General features: G+C 42.9%; 1 protein-coding gene across 1 annotated transcript in view; it reads left to right on the plus strand.

The window, feature by feature from the left end:
• The window catches only part of RP1 (RP1 axonemal microtubule associated), a 284608-nt gene that overhangs the window by 24019 nt on the left and 239966 nt on the right, over positions 1–20623 (plus strand). Inside the window, exons 2-3 of the mRNA XM_056521929.1 lie at positions 6935–7592; positions 11716–11887. Coding sequence (XP_056377904.1) covers positions 6948–7592; positions 11716–11887 — 817 coding nt within the window. The 5' untranslated portion in view covers positions 6935–6947. The remainder of the gene's footprint in view (positions 1–6934; positions 7593–11715; positions 11888–20623) is intronic.

Raw genomic sequence — 20623 nt, forward strand, 5'->3', positions numbered from 1 at the left:
GATTAATCTGGCACAAGACTTTGAAAGGACCAAGATAGCGTGGCCCCAGTTTGTAACTGGGGACACGAAAGCGGACATATTTAGCGGAGAGCCATACCTTGTCTCCGGGAGCAAAAATGGGGGGGGTTCTTCTTTTCCTATCGGCAAACCTTTTCATGCGGGATGAAGCCTGTAAAAGAGAATTTTGGGTCTCTTTCCATATGGTGGAAAGATCACGAGTCACTTCATCCACAGCGGGCAAACCAGAGGGCAAGGGAGTAGGGAGGGGGGGGAAGAGGGTGACGGCCGTACACCACGAAAAATGGGGACTTAGCAGAAGATTCAGAGACTCTGAAGTTGTATGAGAATTCGGCCCATGGTAGAAGATCTGCCCAGTCATCCTGGCGGGAGGAAACAAAATGCCGTAAATAGTCACCCAGGACCTGGTTAATTCTTTCTACTTGCCCATTGGATTGGGGATGATAAGAAGAAGAGAAGTTTAATTTAATCTTGAGCTGTTTACAGAGGGCCCTCCAGAATTTAGAGGCGAATTGGACGCCTCTATCCGAGACGATCTGCGTGGGCAAACCGTGAAGACGAAAAATGTGTACAAAAAATTGTTTTGCCAACTGAGGCGCTGAAGGAAGACCAGGAAGAGGAATAAAATGTGCCATCTTGGAAAATCGATCAACGACCACCCAAACAACAGTGTTGCCACGGGATGGAGGTAAGTCTGTAATAAAGTCCATACCAATCAGTGACCAAGGCTGTTCGGGGACAGGCAGAGGATGAAGGAGACCAGCAGGCTTCTGGCGAGGAGTCTTATCCCGGGCACAGACAGTACAGGCCCGCACAAAATCAACAACATCCGTCTCCAGAGTCGGCCACCAATAGAAACGAGAGATGAGTTGCAGGGACTTTTTGATGCCCCCATGGCCTGCGAGGTGGGAGGAGTGACCCCATCTGAGAATCTCGAGACGTTGGCGTGGAGAAACGAAGGTCTTCCCTGGAGGAGTTTGCCTGATAGAGGCTGGAGAAGTGGAGATCAGACAGTCAGGAGGAATGATGTGTTGCGGAGAGACCTCTACTTCCGAGGCATCCGAGGAACGAGAGAGGGCATCGGCCCTAATGTTCTTGTCGGCAGAGCGAAAATGAATTTCAAAGTTAAAACGGGCAAAGAACAACGACCACCTGGCCTGGCGAGGGTTCAGCCGTTGGGCAGACTGGAGATAGGAGAGATTCTTGTGATCGGTGTAAATGATAACTGGAAATTTTGATCCCTCCAGCAGATGCCTCCATTCCTCAAGTGCCAATTTAATGGCCAGTAGTTCTCGATCCCCGATGGAGTAGTTTCTCTCCGCCGGAGAGAAGGTCCTAGAAAAAAAACCACAAGTAACAGCATGCCCGGAAGAATTTTTTTGTAGAAGCACCGCTCCAGCTCCCACTGAGGAAGCATCTACCTCCAATAGGAAGGGTTTGGATGGGTCAGGTCTGGAGAGCACGGGAGCAGAAGAAAAGGCAGACTTGAGCCGTTTAAATGCGTCTTCCGCTTGGGGAGACCAGGACTTGGGATTGGCATTTTTCTTGGTTAAAGCCACGATAGGAGCCACAATGGTGGAAAAGTGTGGAATAAATTGTCTGTAATAATTGGCGAACCCCAAAAAACGTTGGATAGCACGGAGTCCGGAGGGGCGTGGCCAATCTAAGACGGCAGAGAGTTTATCCGGGTCCATTTGTAATCCCTGGCCAGAGACCAAGTATCCTAGGAAAGGAAGAGATTGACATTCAAACAGACATTTCTCCATTTTGGCATAAAGTTGATTGTCTCGAAGTCTCTGAAGAACCATGCGGACATGCTGGCGGTGTTCTTCTAAGTTGGCAGAAAAAATCAGAATATCGTCCAGATACACAACAACACAGGAATATAAGAGATCACGAAAAATTTCATTAACAAAGTCTTGGAAGACGGCAGGGGCGTTGCACAGGCCAAAGGGCATGACCAGATACTCAAAGTGTCCATCTCTGGTGTTAAATGCAGTCTTCCATTCGTCCCCCTCCCTGATGCGGATGAGATTATAAGCACCTCTTAAGTCCAGTTTGGTAAAGATGTGGGCACCTTGAAGGCGATCAAAGAGTTCTGAGATAAGAGGTAGGGGGTAGCGTTTTTTTACCGTGATTTTATTAAGTCCGCGGTAATCAATGCAAGGACGTAGAGAGCCATCTTTTTTGGACACAAAAAAAAATCCAGCTCCGGCAGGAGAGGAGGATTTGCGGATAAACCCCTTTTTTAAATTTTCCTGGATGTATTCAGACATAGCAAGAGTCTCTGGGGCGGACAGAGGATAAATTCTGCCCCGGGGTGGAGTAGTGCCCGGGAGGAGGTCAATAGGACAGTCATAAGGCCTGTGAGGAGGTAAAGTCTCAGCTTGCTTTTTGCAAAACACGTCAGCATAGTCCATATAAGCCTTAGGGAGACCGGTTACAGGGGGAACCACAGGGTCACGGCAGGGAGTACTGGGAACCGGTTTAAGACAGTCCTTGAAACAAGAAGTACCCCAGCTCTTGATCTCTCCTGTGGACCAATCAAGGGTTGGGGAATGGCGTTGAAACCACGGTAATCCAAGGAGAATTTCGGAAGTGCAATTGGAGAGGACCAAAAACTCAATTTTTTCGTGATGAGGTCCGATGCACATTAGGAGGGGTTCCGTGCGGTAACGCACGGTACAGTCCAATCTTTCATTGTTAACACAATTGATGTAGAGGGGTCTGGCGAGACTGGTCACCGGGATGTTGAACCTGTTGATGAGAGAGGCCAAAATAAAATTTCCTGCAGATCCAGAATCCAAGAAAGCCATAGTAGAGAAGGAGAAGGTGGAGGAAGATATCCGCGCAGGCACAGTAAGGCGTGGAGAAGCAGAGTTGACATCAAGGCCTGTTTCACCTTTGTGCGGAGTCAGCGTACGTCTTTCCAGGCGGGGAGGACGGATAGGACAATCCTTCAGGAAGTGTTCGGTACCGGCACAGTACAGGCACAGATTCTCCCTGCGGCGTCGTGTCCTCTCTTGAGGTGTCAAGCGAGACCGGTCAACTTGCATAGCCTCCACGGCGGGAGGCACAGGAACAGATTGCAGAGGACCAGAGGAGAGAGGAGCCGGGGAGAAAAAACGCCTCGTGCGAACAAAGTCCATATCCTCGCGGAGCTCCTGACGCCTTTCGGAAAAACGCATGTCAATGCGAGTGGCTAGATGAATAAGTTCATGCAAGTTAGCAGGAATTTCTCGTGCGGCCAGAACATCTTTAATGTTGCTGGATAGGCCTTTTTTAAAGGTCGCGCAGAGGGCCTCATTATTCCAGGATAATTCGGAAGCAAGAGTACGGAATTGGATGGCGTACTCGCCAACGGAAGAATTACCCTGGACCAGGTTCAGCAGAGCAGTCTCAGCAGAAGAGGCTCGGGCAGGTTCCTCAAAGACACTTCGAATCTCCGTGAAGAAGGAGTGTACAGAGGCAGTGACGGGGTCATTGCGGTCCCAGAGCGGTGTGGCCCATGACAGAGCTTTCCCGGACAGAAGGCTGACTACGAAAGCCACCTTAGACCTTTCAGTAGGAAACTGGTCCGACATCATCTCCAAGTGCAGGGAACATTGTGAAAGAGAGCCACGGCAAAACTTAGAGTCCCCATCAAATTTATCCGGCAAGGAAAGTCGTAGGCCGGAAGCGGCCACTCGCTGCGGAGGAGGTGCAGGAGCTGGCGGAGGAGATGATTGCTGAAGCTGTGGTAGTAGCTGCTGTAGCATCACGGTCAGTTGAGACAGCTGGTGGCCTTGTTGCGCTATCTGTTGCGACTGCTGGGCGACCACCGTGGTGAGGTCGGCGACAACTGGCAGTGGGACTTCAGCGGGATCCATGGCCGGATCTACTGTCACGATTCGGCTGGCAGGAGGTGGATCCTCTGTGCCAGAGAGGGATTGGCGTGGACCGTGCTAGTGGACCGGTTCTAAGCTGCTACTGGTTTTCACCAGAGCCCGCCGCAAAGCGAGATGGTCTTGCAGCGGCGGTAGCAACCAGGTCGTATCCACTAGCAACGACTCAACCTCTCTGACTGCTGAAGATAGGCGCGGTACAAGGGAGTAGACAAGAGCAAGGTCGGATGTAGTAGAAGGTCGGGGCAGGCAGCAAGGATCGTAGTCAGGGGCAACGGCAGGAGGTCTGGAAAACAGGCTAGGAACACACTGGGAAACGCTTTCACTGGCACGATGGCAACAAGATCCGGCAAGGAAGGGAAGGGGAAGTGAGGTTATATAGGGAAGTGCACAGGTGAATAAACTAATTCAGCCAACTGCGCCAATCAGTGGCGCAGTGGCCCTTTAAATCGTAGAGACCCGGCGCGCGCGCGCCCTAAGGAGCGGGGCCGCGCGCGCCGGGACAGGAGCGACGGAGAGCGAGTCAGGTACGGGAGCCGGGGTGCGCATCGCGAGCGGGCGCCACCCGCATCGCGAATCGCATCCCGGCTGGAAGAGGTATCGCAGCGCACCCGGTCGGCAGGTCTGACCGGGGCGCTGCGATTGCGAGGATGTTGCGAGCGCTCCGGGGAGGAGCGGGGACCCGGAGCGCTCGGCGTAACAGGAACATTATTTGAAAATGGGATGTCAATGCGAGGCTTTGGGGATATGAATATTAGATTAAAGGGTTACTCCCCTCCCCAGCGTCCGGAACATTGAGTTCCTGAACGCTGTGTGCGGGCTTCCGTGCTCACACCCGCCCCCTTGTGAGATCCCGCCCCGTCATGTGACGTCATGTCACGCCCCCTCAATGCAAGTATATGGGAGGGGGCATGATGGCTGTTGCGCCCCCTTCCTATAGACTTTTCATTGAGGGGGCAGGTTGTGATGTCACGAGGGGGCGGCGTGAACACGGAAGCCCGCACACAGCATTAAGGAACTCAATGTTCCAGACGCCAGGGGTGCGGAGTAAACCTTCAAGGGGGCATTATATTGTATATGCAGCGTCTCATAGATGGTAATGCATTTCCTTACCAAATCCGCAAAAAGAATAGACATGTCCATCCTTTTTGTGGAGGCTGGAATTGGGATTTCCACGGCAGAAACATCTGCTGCAAACATTTTTTCATTCTTTCCAAATAGAGCCTAAATCACTTTGTAATAAAGCGAATACAATATAGTCAAGAACAGGTGATATATAATATGTGATAAAATAAATAGTAAACATGGCAAGAGTAGAAAATCCTTCAGTAGGAGCATCAAGTATATTGATATTTGGCTGTAGACTGATATAAATGTTTAACAAGGATGGTTCCCTGTAGACAGGCCTTGTCACTCTTATGTTCTATCTACTTACACATGCATATATTGTAATTATCAACTACACTGGTAATTGCTGGGATGGATTTCAATTACATAAGCTCTGGCGCTCAATGCATAGTGATGCGGAGAATTACGTGTGATGTTAATATGCATGACATGTATACTGGCGGCGTGCCTCTGCAGTGTATCATGATGGCAAAGAGCGAAGAAGAGTGTGAGTGCCAATGATTTATCAAGGCCCATTAAAACCTGAATATGATCGCATGCAAGCAGAATCTACTGAGAATTTCAATTATTTATAACCATTTGGTTATACTGACATTATTTAACCTTTACTTCAACCAAAGTGAAAACTTGCCAATGAGATATATCTGCAGATGCCACTGTATGGGGATAGCCTGGCTTTAGTCTGGGATATATGCTTGGGAGCATTTTCTAATGCGAAATAGAATGTGTGATCTTCAATGTCAGTCATTATCGATAAGTATCAGCTGCAGATAGCATTCAGCACCTGTTGGGTACGGAGCAGGCACTGTTCTCAAGCCAGCTCCATACTACCTCACCTGACCCCGGATTTTACTGTTCATTATGAGTGAGGAATGGGTTTTAGCACACCAAGTCCATTTTAAAACATTTTATATCCCTGGAATAACCCTTTAAATATTATTGAGCGTTATACCTTTGGGTGTAATATGGCTCCATACAACCTCTAAAGCAAAGTAGAAAATAATAATGCTGTAAAATGGCTACATACAGGTTCAATAGCTGTCCACAGGGGACGGGGCTTCCGCTAACCGCTTCTGCTAACGTTATCCTGCTGGGAGCAAGGAATTACTGATACCAATTCCCTGGGGAAGTTTTATAGGTGCTGCACCTTCCCTTCTGTGCTTAGTCCAAGGAAGATAAGCTGTCTGCTCCCATTCATCTCTGACAGAAAGGAGAATGTCAGCATTCACGTTATATATACATGTTCAGTGTGTGATACAAATATATGTAAGGTGGTCAGCCTAAGTTTCCTTTTCATAAAAGTGGATTTGCTGTACCCCTTTCTACCACTGAAGCCTTCCATTACTTATTAACTTCTGAATGGCCTGAAGGAAGTCCTGCATTTCTTCTCAATCTGACACAGTGCTCCCTGCTGCCGCCTCTGTCCATTCAGCGTAGGAGAGGTTTTCTGTGGGGGTTGCTATTTCTTTGGACAGTTCTTGCTTTGTACATCCTAAAGGGTATACAGCAGCTGAAGTTATTTACAAATCTCTATATCTTTCAGGCACCAGCTGATGTGAATCTACTAGTAACCTGAAATGTTTCACAATTTGTCTCACTCCTCCTATGGTTTGGGGCAGCTATATATGAATTTCCAATGTATTGACTTAGAGATTTGTCTGTTCGTTATTGACCTCTGTTCACACAGCTAACTTTGGTGCAGATTTGTGCAGTGTTTCATGTTTGGTAAAGCCATGTCATCTAGATAACTATTATTAATAAATCAGTCCTGGGAGCTAAGTAATTTCCCTGATATTAAAACACTTGTTCTGTTAAAAAAAAGAAGAAAAAATACACAAAAAGAACATATCAGCTTTGCTTCACTGTATACTAATGCTATGTTATTCTGTCCGTTTTTATTGTAGATTGCTACAAAGAATGAGTGAAACTACATCAACCAACATCTCGGTTGCTCAAGCCAACTCCACGGACAGTGTACAGGCAGCTTCCACACGCCATTCGCGAATGACAGATCCTGGTTTCACCAAGAGATTATGTTTCTACAAAAGCGGAGACCCAAGGTTTAGTGGAATAAAAATGGTTGTTTCCAACCGATCCTTTAAGACCTTTGATGCTTTGCTGGACAGCCTCTCTAAGAAAGTTCCTCTTCCTTTTGGAGTTAGAAATATAACAACTCCACGTGGCATACACCGCATAACCGCTCTAGAAGAACTAGAGGATGGTAAATCCTACATTTGCTCCCATCAGAGAAAAATAAAGCCTATTAACCTCGAACGAGCCAGTAAGAAGCCATTGCTGTGGCAGAGTAGTAGGCCTCTCAGCGCTCGACGCCGAGCTGTGCAGCTTGCAAGGCATAATGAAGTTGCACCATTTCAAAGGGAAAACACTGTTGTGCTCGGAGGCTCACAGAATTTTGTGATATTTAAGAATGGGGATAAACAGCATAAACTAAATTTAGTGCTGAACAAGAAATCGATGCAAAACTTTGATGTACTTCTGGATCAGATTTCTGAAGTTATGCAATTTCCTGTTTACAAACTCTACAGCACGGATGGAAGGAGGGTAAGAGCATAAGTATCCTGCTGAGCATAACTTCAAAGAGGTTGTCCATCAAAGAGAGCCCTGTCAATGTCTCTGCTCTGAGCCCCCTTCAATCTGTCATATCTGTTCTAAGCCCCCTTCTGCTCTGAGCCACAATCTCTAAGTCCTATCTGCTCTATGCCTTATCTCTGTGTCCTACCTGCTCTGAGCCCCATTCTTTATGACCTATCTGTTCTGAACCCCTTTCTTTATGTCCTACCTGCTCTGAGCTCCCTTCTTTTTGACCTATCTGCACTGAGCCCCTTTCTTTATGTCCTATCTGCTCTGAGCTCCCATCTCTAAGTCCTATCTGCTCTGAGCCCCCTTCTCTATGTCCTATCTGCTCTGAGCCCCCTCCTCTATGTCCTATCTGCTCTGAGCCCCTTTCTTTATGTCCTATCTGCTCTGAGCCCCTTTCTTTATGTCCTATCTGCACTGAGCTCCCATCTCTAAGTCCTATCTGCTCTGAGCCCCTTCTCTATGTCCTATCTGCTCTGAGCCCCCTCCTCTATGTCCTATCTGCTCTGAGCCCCCTCCTCTATGTCCTATCTGCTCTGAGCCCCCTCCTCTATGCCCTATCTGCTTTGGGCCCCCTCCTCTATGTCCTATCTGTTCTGTGCCCCCTCCTCTATGTCCTATCTGTTCTGAGCCCCCTCCTCTATGTCCTACCTGCTCTGAGCCACAATCTCTATGTCCTATCTGCTCTGAGCCACAATCTCTATGTCCTATCTGCTCTGAGCCCTTTTCTCTATGTCCTATCTGCTCTGAGTCCTCTTCTCTATGTTATCTGCTCTATGCCTCATCTCTATGCTCTACTTCTCTGAGCCCCTTTCTCTATGTTCTATCTGCTCTATGGCTTATCTTTATGTCCTACTTCTCTGAGCCCCCTCCTTTATGTCCAATATGCTATTTAACTCATATTTATGTCTTACCTGCTCTGAGCCACCTTCTTTATGTTCTATCTGCTCTATGCTACATCTCTATGTTTTACCTGCTCTTAGCACTGATAGGTCCCTAAGTTCCCTAACAGATAGATGATTGTATCTGAAAAAGTTGTGGCCAACCTTCAGCAAACACTACAGGGGAAAGATAGTATTATGTGCAGCCATGAAAATGAATGTAATACCCCTGGCTCATAAAGTGGATCCATATAGTGTTTGTCAAGATGTGAAAATCTGTTTGTATAGTATCACTAGAATTATGTTCGTAGATATTGCAGATAGTTGGTACCTATAGCTACTGGTATCCCAGACCTTGGTGCAGAATAATATAATTGTACATACACTTGCTTTACTGAATTTTTCCTACACTAACTTATATTTTATTAAATTCTATTCCCACAAGGTAGTGGGACTGGTGCAGTTAGATTGGCTTACACACTTTCTATTACAGTTGTGAATAAGTGTTTTAAGCCAATAATAGGACACAGAAAAGTCAAGATTCTATTTTATATTTTTCTTCCCTTTTGATCAACTCCTGACTTTAGTAAAAAGAATCTGAAACAAAATAGAAAACTGCATCAACAACTGTGCAATTTCCATCCATAGGCTCCATTTACATAACAATTATGCTGAAAAACTTCAGTATATGTCAGTATTTCAGATAAAAGGTTTGCTGGAATATAAAATAATGTATAGATTAACTATTAAACTAAACATATTCACTAGTATACTACATTCAGTTTATTCAGGTCAATGGGCATTCTGCGGATATGTTGCCATGGGTATCCTGATATATTCTAATAATATATAGCCATTTTCTGACATGAACATAGCCTTAGATTTTTTTTTTCAGATGTAGCACCAGCCATTTTTAGCGCAGAGGCGTCGTGTGGCTCTCGCACACAACCAACGCTTCCTGGTATGCATTACCACTCACTACTACAGTGTACATTCACCAGGCCGGGTGCTCTCACATCTAGCTCTGTGCTTGAGCAGTTAGGGGATGTTCACACTGAGGAACTGGAGAGCAATTGACAAGGAATAATTTCAAACAGGAAATTCAGCAAATCTGCCATCTGCTTGACATAGAATTTTGTACAGAAATGGCATGAAATTTGGCATGGAATTTGAAGAGTAAATTAGGAGCAGGATCAGAAAATGCTGTGAAAAAGTTCAGCAGCTTTGGGGTTTGATTCACATGCCATTTCCGCTCCAAACTCATTTTGACGGGAAAAATATAGTCCCATTGACTTCACCGGGCTTTTACCCGCAGATATTGCAAGATTAATTAACATGTTCAATCTTCTGGTGGAATACAATTCCATGTCTAAGTTTTGTCCACGGAAATTCCTCAGTGTGAACAGAGCGGTGGAAAGACCAGTAAAGTTATGGGAACTTTCATTCAAGGTATGTCCTATGATATCTATTAGTCTAATGTAGCAGAGCTAAAAACACAGATGCTATGCACTGTGGTATCTGAGTTGAAAAACTTATCTCTGCTAACTCTGCCAGTATAAGATATACATTCAAATACAAAATACATTCTTACATGTGGCAGCTGGGTGTGAGGTGCAGGGCAGATGTTGTTACCCTGGGGCAGATGGCATTAACCCCTTGTATTCGTGATGCCAGGGCGTGGTTTAGCCTACAACCACCCGAAGGTATACCACTGGATCCTGGGCTAGAAACAGGGGGCAATAAAGACTCTGACACCAAGTTACGGACAACAGTAGCTTTACTGAGGGTAGACAGTTGGTAAAGTCTATACAGCTCAGCCAGGGCCCAAGGAGGTAACCAGTGACAGACTTGACTTGTCTGATGACGGACAAAGCTGCAGGTTTAGCTTTCTTGCACTTGACTGTGGCTGCAGGACTTGACTTGAGGCCTCCAATACTCTGGGCACACACACTAGGCACGACTGACCTCAGCAAAGACTTGGTACAAAGAGAGAGGGCTAGCTCCACCCATGGCTTATATGGGGGAGACTAGCAGGGAGACCATAGGTCCCCCCTGGGATCACCTGGTCATTGGTACCTCCTGGGTAACAATCACATGGTATATCACATAGTATAACTCTTGAAGTGATAACCCATTTAATACAGTACAACATATTTACAATGGGGAAACTAATGCAGGCGGCCCTGGGGACACTGAAGGAGGCTGCCTGACAGGGCAGCAGGAGTATGGGATAACACCTCCCGTACTGGGCCACCACATTACATATTCCAACATAACCCCTTGTTTTCATACACTAAGAACAGTATGTCTCGGACAGTTCCTCTAAGGTCTAAGGACAACGAGGACAATGCAATAAAATACCTAGTAAAATAAACTGTGTGCTTGTCCTGCCATTGGCACTCTTATCTGTAATTTTATTGGGCTATGTTTATATCTATTTTAAAGCTTCATATGGTTGACTCTGTCGCAGAGTCTGTTAACTTATTGGGACCTGAATGGAGAGGAAAATGCTGTGAGCAGTAATTTTTTGTCCAGTCAGATCCTGCTAAACAAATGGGCACCAGACAGACACCTTCGGTGTCCATTGGGCAACAGACCATCTGGCGCTGTTTTCTGGCCCTAAAAGAGTCTGTGACAGAGGCCCTCAAATGGAGCTCTGATACGAATGCAGATTTAAATGAGTTCTTATACAGATAACAGTACGGGGTGGTCAGGGGATGGGGAAGAAGTGGACACCTACATTGACTTCTACTATTTCTGACAGCTCAAGAGCTACTGCGCTATTGATCTCTGTGATAGAAGGCTATGGGTCTGCACAGAGCTGGTGGGGCTGGGAGTAGTGTGCATGCTTAAGAATGCACGCTTCTGAGATCTTGGCCTTTCTCAGGAGAAATAACCAAGAACAAACTGTGCAAATGCAGCCATCACTATTAGATTGCAGTGGTGACAGTAATACTGGGCAATGAGCAATAAACCTATGGAATCAAAATAGGAGATATCCAGGGAATGAGCCCTTTTAGAAAATGCATGCCATTTAGTAAATGTATTCATTTTGAATTGGCTGTGGATTTAACCTATTTAAATTATATGGAAAAAGAGTAACCCTTTATTAGTTATTGCATTTTATAATTTAGTTATCTCATTTTATCAATTTTTTTTAGTGCTGCCTACTTTATTAACAAGACTTCTTGGATTTTACTCTTTAGATTCTTAACTCTCATGCTCTCCTGCTGAGTTCCGGAAAGATAGTGGCAGCTGGCAGAGAACCTTTTAAGCAAGGAAATTATGAGCCTGAGAGGGAATTTCTACCTGCTAAATTACCTGGGATCTCCCATCGTGTATTTCCCAAATCCCGACCAAAACCAGAAATGAAAAGCCGTGAGTAGCATAAATCAAACAACCTTTCTAACCATTTATTTATTTTCATTGACTTATTGACATCACCCACTTAACTAATATGGACAGATCAGATGAACAAGCACCTTGGCAATTCTACATAGCTGAGTATGTCCTTGTTAGCAGGACAATGTTTGGAAGGCTGCTTTCACACTATAAAATTCACCCGTTAAAAGATCCGTTATAAACGTCTGTTAGAAAAGCATTAAAAAGAGATGTTAAATGTCCGTTACAAAATCCCATCCAAGTCTATTGGATTTTTTCATTATCCATTATGACCCGTTATAGCCCGTGATGAATAATGGACGTTAATTGTGACAGAAGAAAAAACGGTACATGCCCTAATTTTTCTTCAATCACAAGAAACGGGAAAATTAACAGCCGTTATTTTTAATATTGAAGTCTGTGGCATACGGATGAGCCTTTATGTCTTCTATTTGCACCCAGTTTATAATATCCGTTATTACTTCTGAGCATGCTCAGAAGAGATGAAATCAGCAGACTCCTGCAGTGCTGAGGGACCTCTACTACTCCCATCATGGAAAAGACTTGTTTCCATGATGGGAGTAGTAGTTCCCTGGCTGCGGGAGTCTGCTGGTGGCTGGGGAGGCTGCATTAGTGTTTGTACTACAACCCCTATCATGGAATTGACTCTGTTCCATGATGGGGGTTGTAGTACAGGGGCTGAGTGATTGATTGCACTGGGTATCACTTCTGAGACCCAATGTGATTAGAAGTTATTAAACAGGAAAGCGGGCGGCATGCTCCACTCCCCTGCGATGTACGATGTATTTACTTAAATTTTTTAATTCCCTGCTGGAAGCCCTGAATGGTCGGTACTGAGGAGCCATTCAGGGCTCCTGGCGGGGGGTTTCAAATAGCTTCTATATATCTTGCCCCCACAGCGCATTTATATATGTTCCCCTCGCAGCGCATTTAAATATGTTCCCCTCCGCAGCGCATTTTATATAAGTTCCCCCCGCAGGCCAGCCAGATGCGCTGCTGTAGAATACTTTTCATTCACTGCGCTGCCAGGGGCTTATGATAGCGCTGCGGGGGGAACATATATAAATGCGCTGCGGGGGTAACAAATATAAATGCACTGCTGGGGGAACATATATTAATGCACTGCAGAGGGGAACATATATAAATGCACTGCGGGGGGGAACATATATAACTGCGCTGCGGAGGGGAACATATATTAATGCGCTGCAGGGGGAACATATAAAAATGCGCTGCGGGGGGGGGGGGGGGAAACATATATAGAGGCGCTGTGGGGGACAGATATATACCCCCAACGATTTTATATATCTTTCCCCACCGCAGTGCTTCTATTTGAAAACCCCGCCGGGAGCCCTGAATGGCTCCTCAGTATAAGAACTCGGTAAATGGAAGTAAATACATCACACATCACAAGGGAAGCGCAGCATGCCGCCCGCTCCCCTGTTTAATAACTTCTAATCGCATCCGGTCTCAGAAGTGAGACCCGGTGCAATCAATCCCTCAGCCTTTGTACTACAACTCCCATCATGGAACAGAGTCTGTTCCATATGGGGGTAGTATTACAAACACTAATGTAGCCTCCTCAGCCACCGGTAGACTCATGCAGCTGGGGAACTACTACTCCCATCATGGATAGAAGTCTGTTCCATGATGGGAGTAGTAGTAGTCCCGGCTGTGGGAGTCTGTAGGCAGAGGTGTTAAAATGGCCATACAGGAGGGATGTTATAACGGGTCTTAACGGATGAATATTTATTCATCCGTTAACACCCGTTATTTTATCCGTTATTATACATCCGTTTTTACATAGAAAACGGATGTTTGATAACAGATGAATGCTCATAGTGTGAAAGGAGCCTAAGAAACTGTCAGAACTGCTAGAATAATGTATGTTACTTATAGGGGTATCACAGCTGACTTTGTCATTGCAGAGGATTCAAGTTGTTGAGGCAACCCATCATGACATCACAATACTCAGACAATATGTGGAATAATATCAGAATATCTGTGATTTTCCGTTGTATTGCCAGTAAACATATTACATTGTCTTCATGCAAGGTACACAAAAGAAGTAGTTTGATGTCTACAACATACACTATATTTGTTACACCTTTTATTAGTTCTACTAACAAACACAGACTCTAGGTACAGCCCAAACCATGGGCACTAGTTAAGGCATAGTTCTATGCAGAATCAATTTATATGCCCATTTGTTTTACATTATCAGATTTTTTTTGTTTTAAAAGCACAAATCTGGTGTCTGGACTTGGCAGGGAAGGAGTGCACACTATTCTCACCCACTCCCCCTATCTCTGTCTCCTTGCATACCTGTCCTAAATAACAAGTCCACAACCATGGAGGCAGTTCCTTCCTAAATAAGGGAGGGACAGTCAAAAAGTCAAAACAATGAACTACAATAATACAGACTCAGGTCAAGGAACAGTAGAAAACAGACAGACTAACAAAGCAAAGCTTACACACTCACACAACAAGTTAAAGTCTACTATCCGCGTCAAGCCAGGAGTTGTCAGAGTACAAAATCATTAATACCAAAGAGAATAGTCAGAAAGCAGAGCCAAAGGGTCAAAATGCCAGATATAACAGATTCAGTAGAAGGCTAGCTAGAGTACAAACTGAGCTCTAAACTGACCCTATAAACACTCTCTCTGCCTACTTGCCCATCCATCCTAAGCGATGAATTGACAACTTGGAGCCGATCTGTACCTGCGCTAAAGTGCAGTGGCGTAAAAACAAATAATATAGATAGTCGGTCACAGGCCAGAAACAGAAATGGAAAACTACTAAACAACTGGACATATCAGACAGGATACAAATACTAACAGGACTGAATATAAACAGGCAAACTGATCAGGAACATAAGACACTGTTCTCAAACAGATACAAGTACAATGAACAAAGATCAGAGCAACCAAACAGGAAATAAATATAGAACACTGTTCACACTGAACACAGATAACTAATAAACAGACTAGGTCCAGAACACAAGACTGGAAAACGGGTGAATCAGCATAGACTCCAAGATTAAACAGGAATAAAAACTCAACCAAGAAAACATGGGAATGTCTTGATACTAGAATTCAATCTCCCAGAGTCCACCATGGAGCATGGAGACATCTTGTACTAAGTCTCAATTCCCCAGTGTCTTGTAACAAAAACTCAGAAAACGGATACAAGAAACAGTGTGAACAGCAACATAGCAGAACGGAAATACAATCCTAAAAACTGACTAATGAAACACAGACTAAAATACAAGGAGCATGCTATTTTATCATGGCTAAAAACTAAGATAAAATAACACAAAATAAATACAAGGTAAATGCTCAAGCAGACTTAGAAGTGTATAGCACAATAACCAGCAGCCAGAATGCAGGAGAACTCTGGTTAAAATAGACACACCCGAGTTCTTATACATTCAGAGCATTAACTATTCCCTATCCAGGGAGCATAGGAAACTGCTCTGAACATATTAGGGTGAATATAAACCTAAACAGAAAAATACTAAAACAAATAAACGGGCATTACATCTGGCTTATGCCTAAAAATAAAGACAGGGCTTCAATTTCAATACTTAGGAACCTTTTGCTTTCAAAGTAAAAAATAATTTTAATATTTTCAAGGCTGAGTAAAGAATTAAAATTGCAGAGATTTGTGTATTTTAAAAAGGCTTAATTTTCCTCCTAGACTGTCTCCCACTGAATTCTGCACTGAATTGGGGATATTTATCAACGTATTTATGTGTTTTTTTTCCGTAACTTTGGAGCAATTCTTTGGCGCTGTGTCTTTTTGCGCCAAAGTTTGGTGCATTCTCTCCACTCTTTTTTAAACTTGCTCAAAATCACACGGTCCTGTCTGTGATTTTTGCTTTGGTCAGCAATTCATAATTTGCATCAATCGATCTTTGGTGCAAATTTGTGCCTTTAGGGGTTTTTTTTTGGCGCAATTCCCTGGCAAGAAATTTTGTACATGGAAAACACATGTAGCAATTTCAGAAAATGTAAAGGTGTCAAAATACATTAAAACATGTCCGTTGAGCAAGCATTGGACATAGCCACACAGGTTCAGGAAAGGTAAGCACTAAAGTAACAAAAAAGAAAAAACACTCAAGTTAAAAATAAAATCCATTTCACATGGTGGCTATAAACCCTACAAAAGTAAATAACTCATGTCGTTTGCTGATATACTGCAGGAGGGACTCCGAAATGGCTGCTCTACAGGGTAAAATACGCTGTCCTCTGTGGCAGTAAGTTCTGTGTAAAAGGTCCCGTGAACAGCTGATTTCGGCATTTGCGCCAAAATTACTAACAACGTGCGCAAAATGATAAATTTGGTGCACGTCCGCAAAAACCAAAGTGAAAAAAAAGGGCAAAAAGAAACTGTCAATAGGTAAAATTTATAAATCCCCCCCAATATCTACACTTCTTTAGCTAAAAACTTCCTATTCCACACAGGCCCATTATGGCATCTTAGTGGAACAAACACAGCCCGTTGTGCGTTTTCTTTTTTGAACTCTTCATAATCCTAGTCCTTCAGTGTTTAGGTCAATATTAACTGTTCCTGTTCTTTCCCTTCCAACTTGTCCATCGCTAGTGTGTCTGTGTATCGTCTGCTTGGCTTTTTACCTTGCCCAGATCTGTCTTGCTATTTGCATACTTATTACAGTAGCATGGCACATGTAAATCCCCTAACCCATACAGTTTAACCCTTTAGTTTGTTCTGCACAATGCACAGTCATGTCTGCTGATATTTGTTAGTCTCTAAAGACTGAAGCTACAGGGAAGGCTCTGACTAATTCCATACATCACAGTTCATCCCAGTATATGTCCAGTGTATATCAGCTTTTAACTCTTGCACTCCCATCAATTTCAATGGGATTTTAGTGACTTTGTTTACACAGAGCAATTTCCTTGTGAACGTATATGACGAGGAGTCCAATTCTGGTGGAAGAATAAACCCGCCAGTATTGGGCAGTAAAAGCCCACGTCAATGGGACATTGATTTTTGGGCATTTATTTTTATTGCAAACTACACGCAAAATAAGTGCTGATTCCTCATAATGTCTCATCTTTGGTAAATGCTGCAGAAAGTGTAAGGATCCAAAGGGGAATTCCACAAGGAAATTTTCCTTGCTATAATCCAGAGCCTTATGAGGACTGGTCAAGGGCAAAAAACACTATTAAATATCCAGCAGCCATTGTGTCAATCACCTAACCTCATAGAAATAAACCAGTATAAAAATATCCCATAGTAATTGGAGGCCTTGCCACTGATTTTGAATTGGGGCCCAGGGGCTTCTAGTCATGCCGTTGACCTGCAGTGTAAGTTACTGAAACAAAAATACCAGCCACATGGTGCAGTATATATTTATGATATTATTCTATGACTTCCCAACAGACAGAGAAAACTACGATTTAGAGATTTTAATCTTCTATTTTTTAACATCTAATTTTTGTGATATCACAAATGTATAAAGCATTATATATTTTGATATATATATATATATATATATATATATATATATATATATATATATATGCTCATCATTATTATGTCTTCTGTTACCTTGTAATAGTGGAATATTTAGCATGAACATATAATATAATATATATTCTATGTGCATTTCTCTTTTTAATTCTACCCTGGTTTCATTAATTCTAATTCTCTGTTTTCTATCCTTCCCTTTCTCTCCTGGCTGCTTCTGCACCCTGTCTACATTCTTGAAATATCTACTCTACTCCTCCTACTATTCACCATTTCATGCCTTTATGTATTATTATTGAATAATAGAAGTAAGAGATAATGAATCTCTGTTTACAACTCCAAATGGTCAAGAGGAGCTTCTTGAATCAGCCGATGTATGTACTTCAGAAAACAATTCTGTAGAAGTACCTGACAATGAAATACATCTGACACAACAGTGGCCACAATCGGGAGAAGAACTTCCAGTCATTTCTCCTGGGGACAATATTGAAAAAGCTGTCCACCTCAATACAGATGGTACTATGACTGTAGAAATGAAAGTTCGCTTTAAAATAAAAGAGGATGAAACCATTAACTGGTCAACTACAGTTAGCCGATCTGACATATTTAATAACAAAAAAAGGTTATTTTGTTCTTCTGTAAATCCAGAAATTCAAACACTGGATGTTATGGATTCCCCTATAAAAACAAGCATTATGAATAGCAAATCCAGTGATAAGGACAAAAATGCTCTAGAAATTAAACAGCACAGTCATATTGAAAGGGTAAACAATCAAATACAAGATAATGACATCAATGCAAACGAAGATATATCTTCTTCTAAAAGAAATGAGAAGTCTGCATTTTACAGGCCTCCGACACCTGGCATTAGAAAAGGCCAAGAAAGGAAATTATCAGTTAGAAGGGCGTCAGAGGTGACCCTCCAAGAAACCATGAAACAGATGTTCTCTTTCAATGAAATGGAAAATGAAATAACACAACATCAAAATGATGCAGATAATCAGTGCAGTAAAAATGGACAGGCATTGACTGACAAAGTCGATTTCATATCCAGTGAAACTAGCCTCAAGCAAAATGACATAGATCAAACAAATGAAGAAAACTTTGGGTTGTTAGAGACCACTCATATGGAGCTGTTACACAAAAATACTGTATATGAGAAAGGGGTAAGGAAATGTGAAAGCAGTAATTATATGTCTTTCATGGGAACATCTAAGATTGATAGGCCACATTCGGCAGGAAAGAAGAAGATCCATCAAGAGCAATTTCAATTTAAAGAAATAAAGAGGTCTATGAGCGCCTCTATTACCATCCCTGAGCAATCTGAATTAAAAGAGGAAATAAAACACACAAATGTGGAATTCAGTCATAGAAAATGTTTGGATATGATAACACAAGAGAACGAAATTGCACGAGTGGTAGATGTGTCCTCTGAAAGGTTTTCGGGGAATGTCCCTAGCACAACAGGCCAAACATCTTCCATTGTTGAGGGGAAGTTAGAAAAGGGTTCTGAACATGACACTGGTGTAAGCAATGATAACTATTCTACTACATCATCTTTGGGATCAAAGAAGAAGAGAAAAAAGAAGACTCTGAACAACCCGACAAAACACATGCAGGCTAATATTCCAAAAGATCAAAACATCTGTCTGGATTCTCCACATGTAGAACATGGACCATCTTGCGGAGAAGCAAACCCTACAGCAAAAAATATTATGTTTGAAGAAATATTTCCTCCCCACAGTCATCCACTTCCAAATAAAACTGAATTAGGGACCACACGGAAATTAAAGGGTAATAAACAAATGGCAAAAGTGAAGCCAAGATCTCTAAAAGCAATTGATGGAGCTATAAATGACAGTCACCAAAATGCAGAGGATAGAGAAGACAAAAAAAGCAATGTTGTTAGGCTTTTCTCTAATAAAGACTTAGCAAACTATATCAGCACCATTGCCTCAAATGAAACTAATGAAAATGACCAAGCACAATGTCCTCTTATGGAGAGTAAACCTGTGGTAGAAGAACTAATGTCCCAAAAGAATTCAAGGTCTAAAAGATCACAGAAAACATCAAAGAAGCAAAAAAGTCCAAAAAAGAAAAAAAGTATGGCAGAAAGTGAAAGCAAAGCCACTAATGGTTTCGATGGCTTAGATTCAGAAAACAACTCTCCTGCTCTCCAAAACGCTCTGGAAAGCTATGTTCAAAGCTGGTTAAAGAATATATTTCCAAATGTTGTCTTCCCCGTTCTTCAACCCATTTTGTCTTCGAGGATAGAGGAAAACACTACAAATCCCATCACAAATTCTGGTAATGGCTCTTGTGCTCAGCCATATGTAGAAATCAATAATCTGGTTGGAGGTGAAATATGTGGAAATGCTAATGGTTGCCAAAACAAATCTGGATTCAAAGGAAATGAAGGTAATTCAGGTTCAAGTGGAGAAAAGGAGATCCCTGTCCATCAAGTCCAACCATTTGATGAAGACATTGTCTCATCATTTATGGAAAAAAGCAAACATTTGGCAGAATTATTTACCCAACAATTTAAGGAACTTGGGTGCAATGTCTTTCATGGATACAGTAAAAATGAGGCAGTAGAGATGGAGACAGCAGGCCAAGAACTTAAAAGATTACCTCCCAAAAAACCAAGTATTGATGCTGCAGTTCAAGTAGAAAATAGTAACTCAGACTTTCTAAAATCTAGGTTCATGGAGGAAATGTTAGTTGGTCAATTTGGAATGCCTTCCAAAAACATTTCAGTGTCTAAATGTAGACGATTGGAGAAGTCGTATAGTCTTCCAAATTCTCCTTCCAGAAAAGAATCTTCTTCACCTCAGATTCTTCTAGCCTGGTTGATAGTGTTACATTTAAAGCAGAGCATGTCACATATTGTTGAAAATGTGCACAATGAGCCAAATAATAGCTCTGCCATATTCACCTTGCTTCAGTCTTTGAAAAAAATTGCCATTGCAGAAAAAGCAGATGACTTGAAGGAAATTGTTATAAATTTGCAAGGGTCAGCACTGAGATCTTACTCAATCACAAATAATGTTCCATGTGTAGAAGAAACAATACCTACCCATGAATTGCCAATAATTCAACCAAATAGTATGAAAGATAAAACTGGTTGGGCTACTGAAAGTGATCAAAACATACCGAGTATAAAGAAAACACAGGAAATATCTGGTGTGTTGAAAAGTGAGGTTTTAATTGATGACATAG

Source organism: Hyla sarda, chromosome 5, assembly GCF_029499605.1.
Source record: "Hyla sarda isolate aHylSar1 chromosome 5, aHylSar1.hap1, whole genome shotgun sequence".
NCBI classification, from domain to species: Eukaryota; Metazoa; Chordata; class Amphibia; order Anura; family Hylidae; genus Hyla; species Hyla sarda.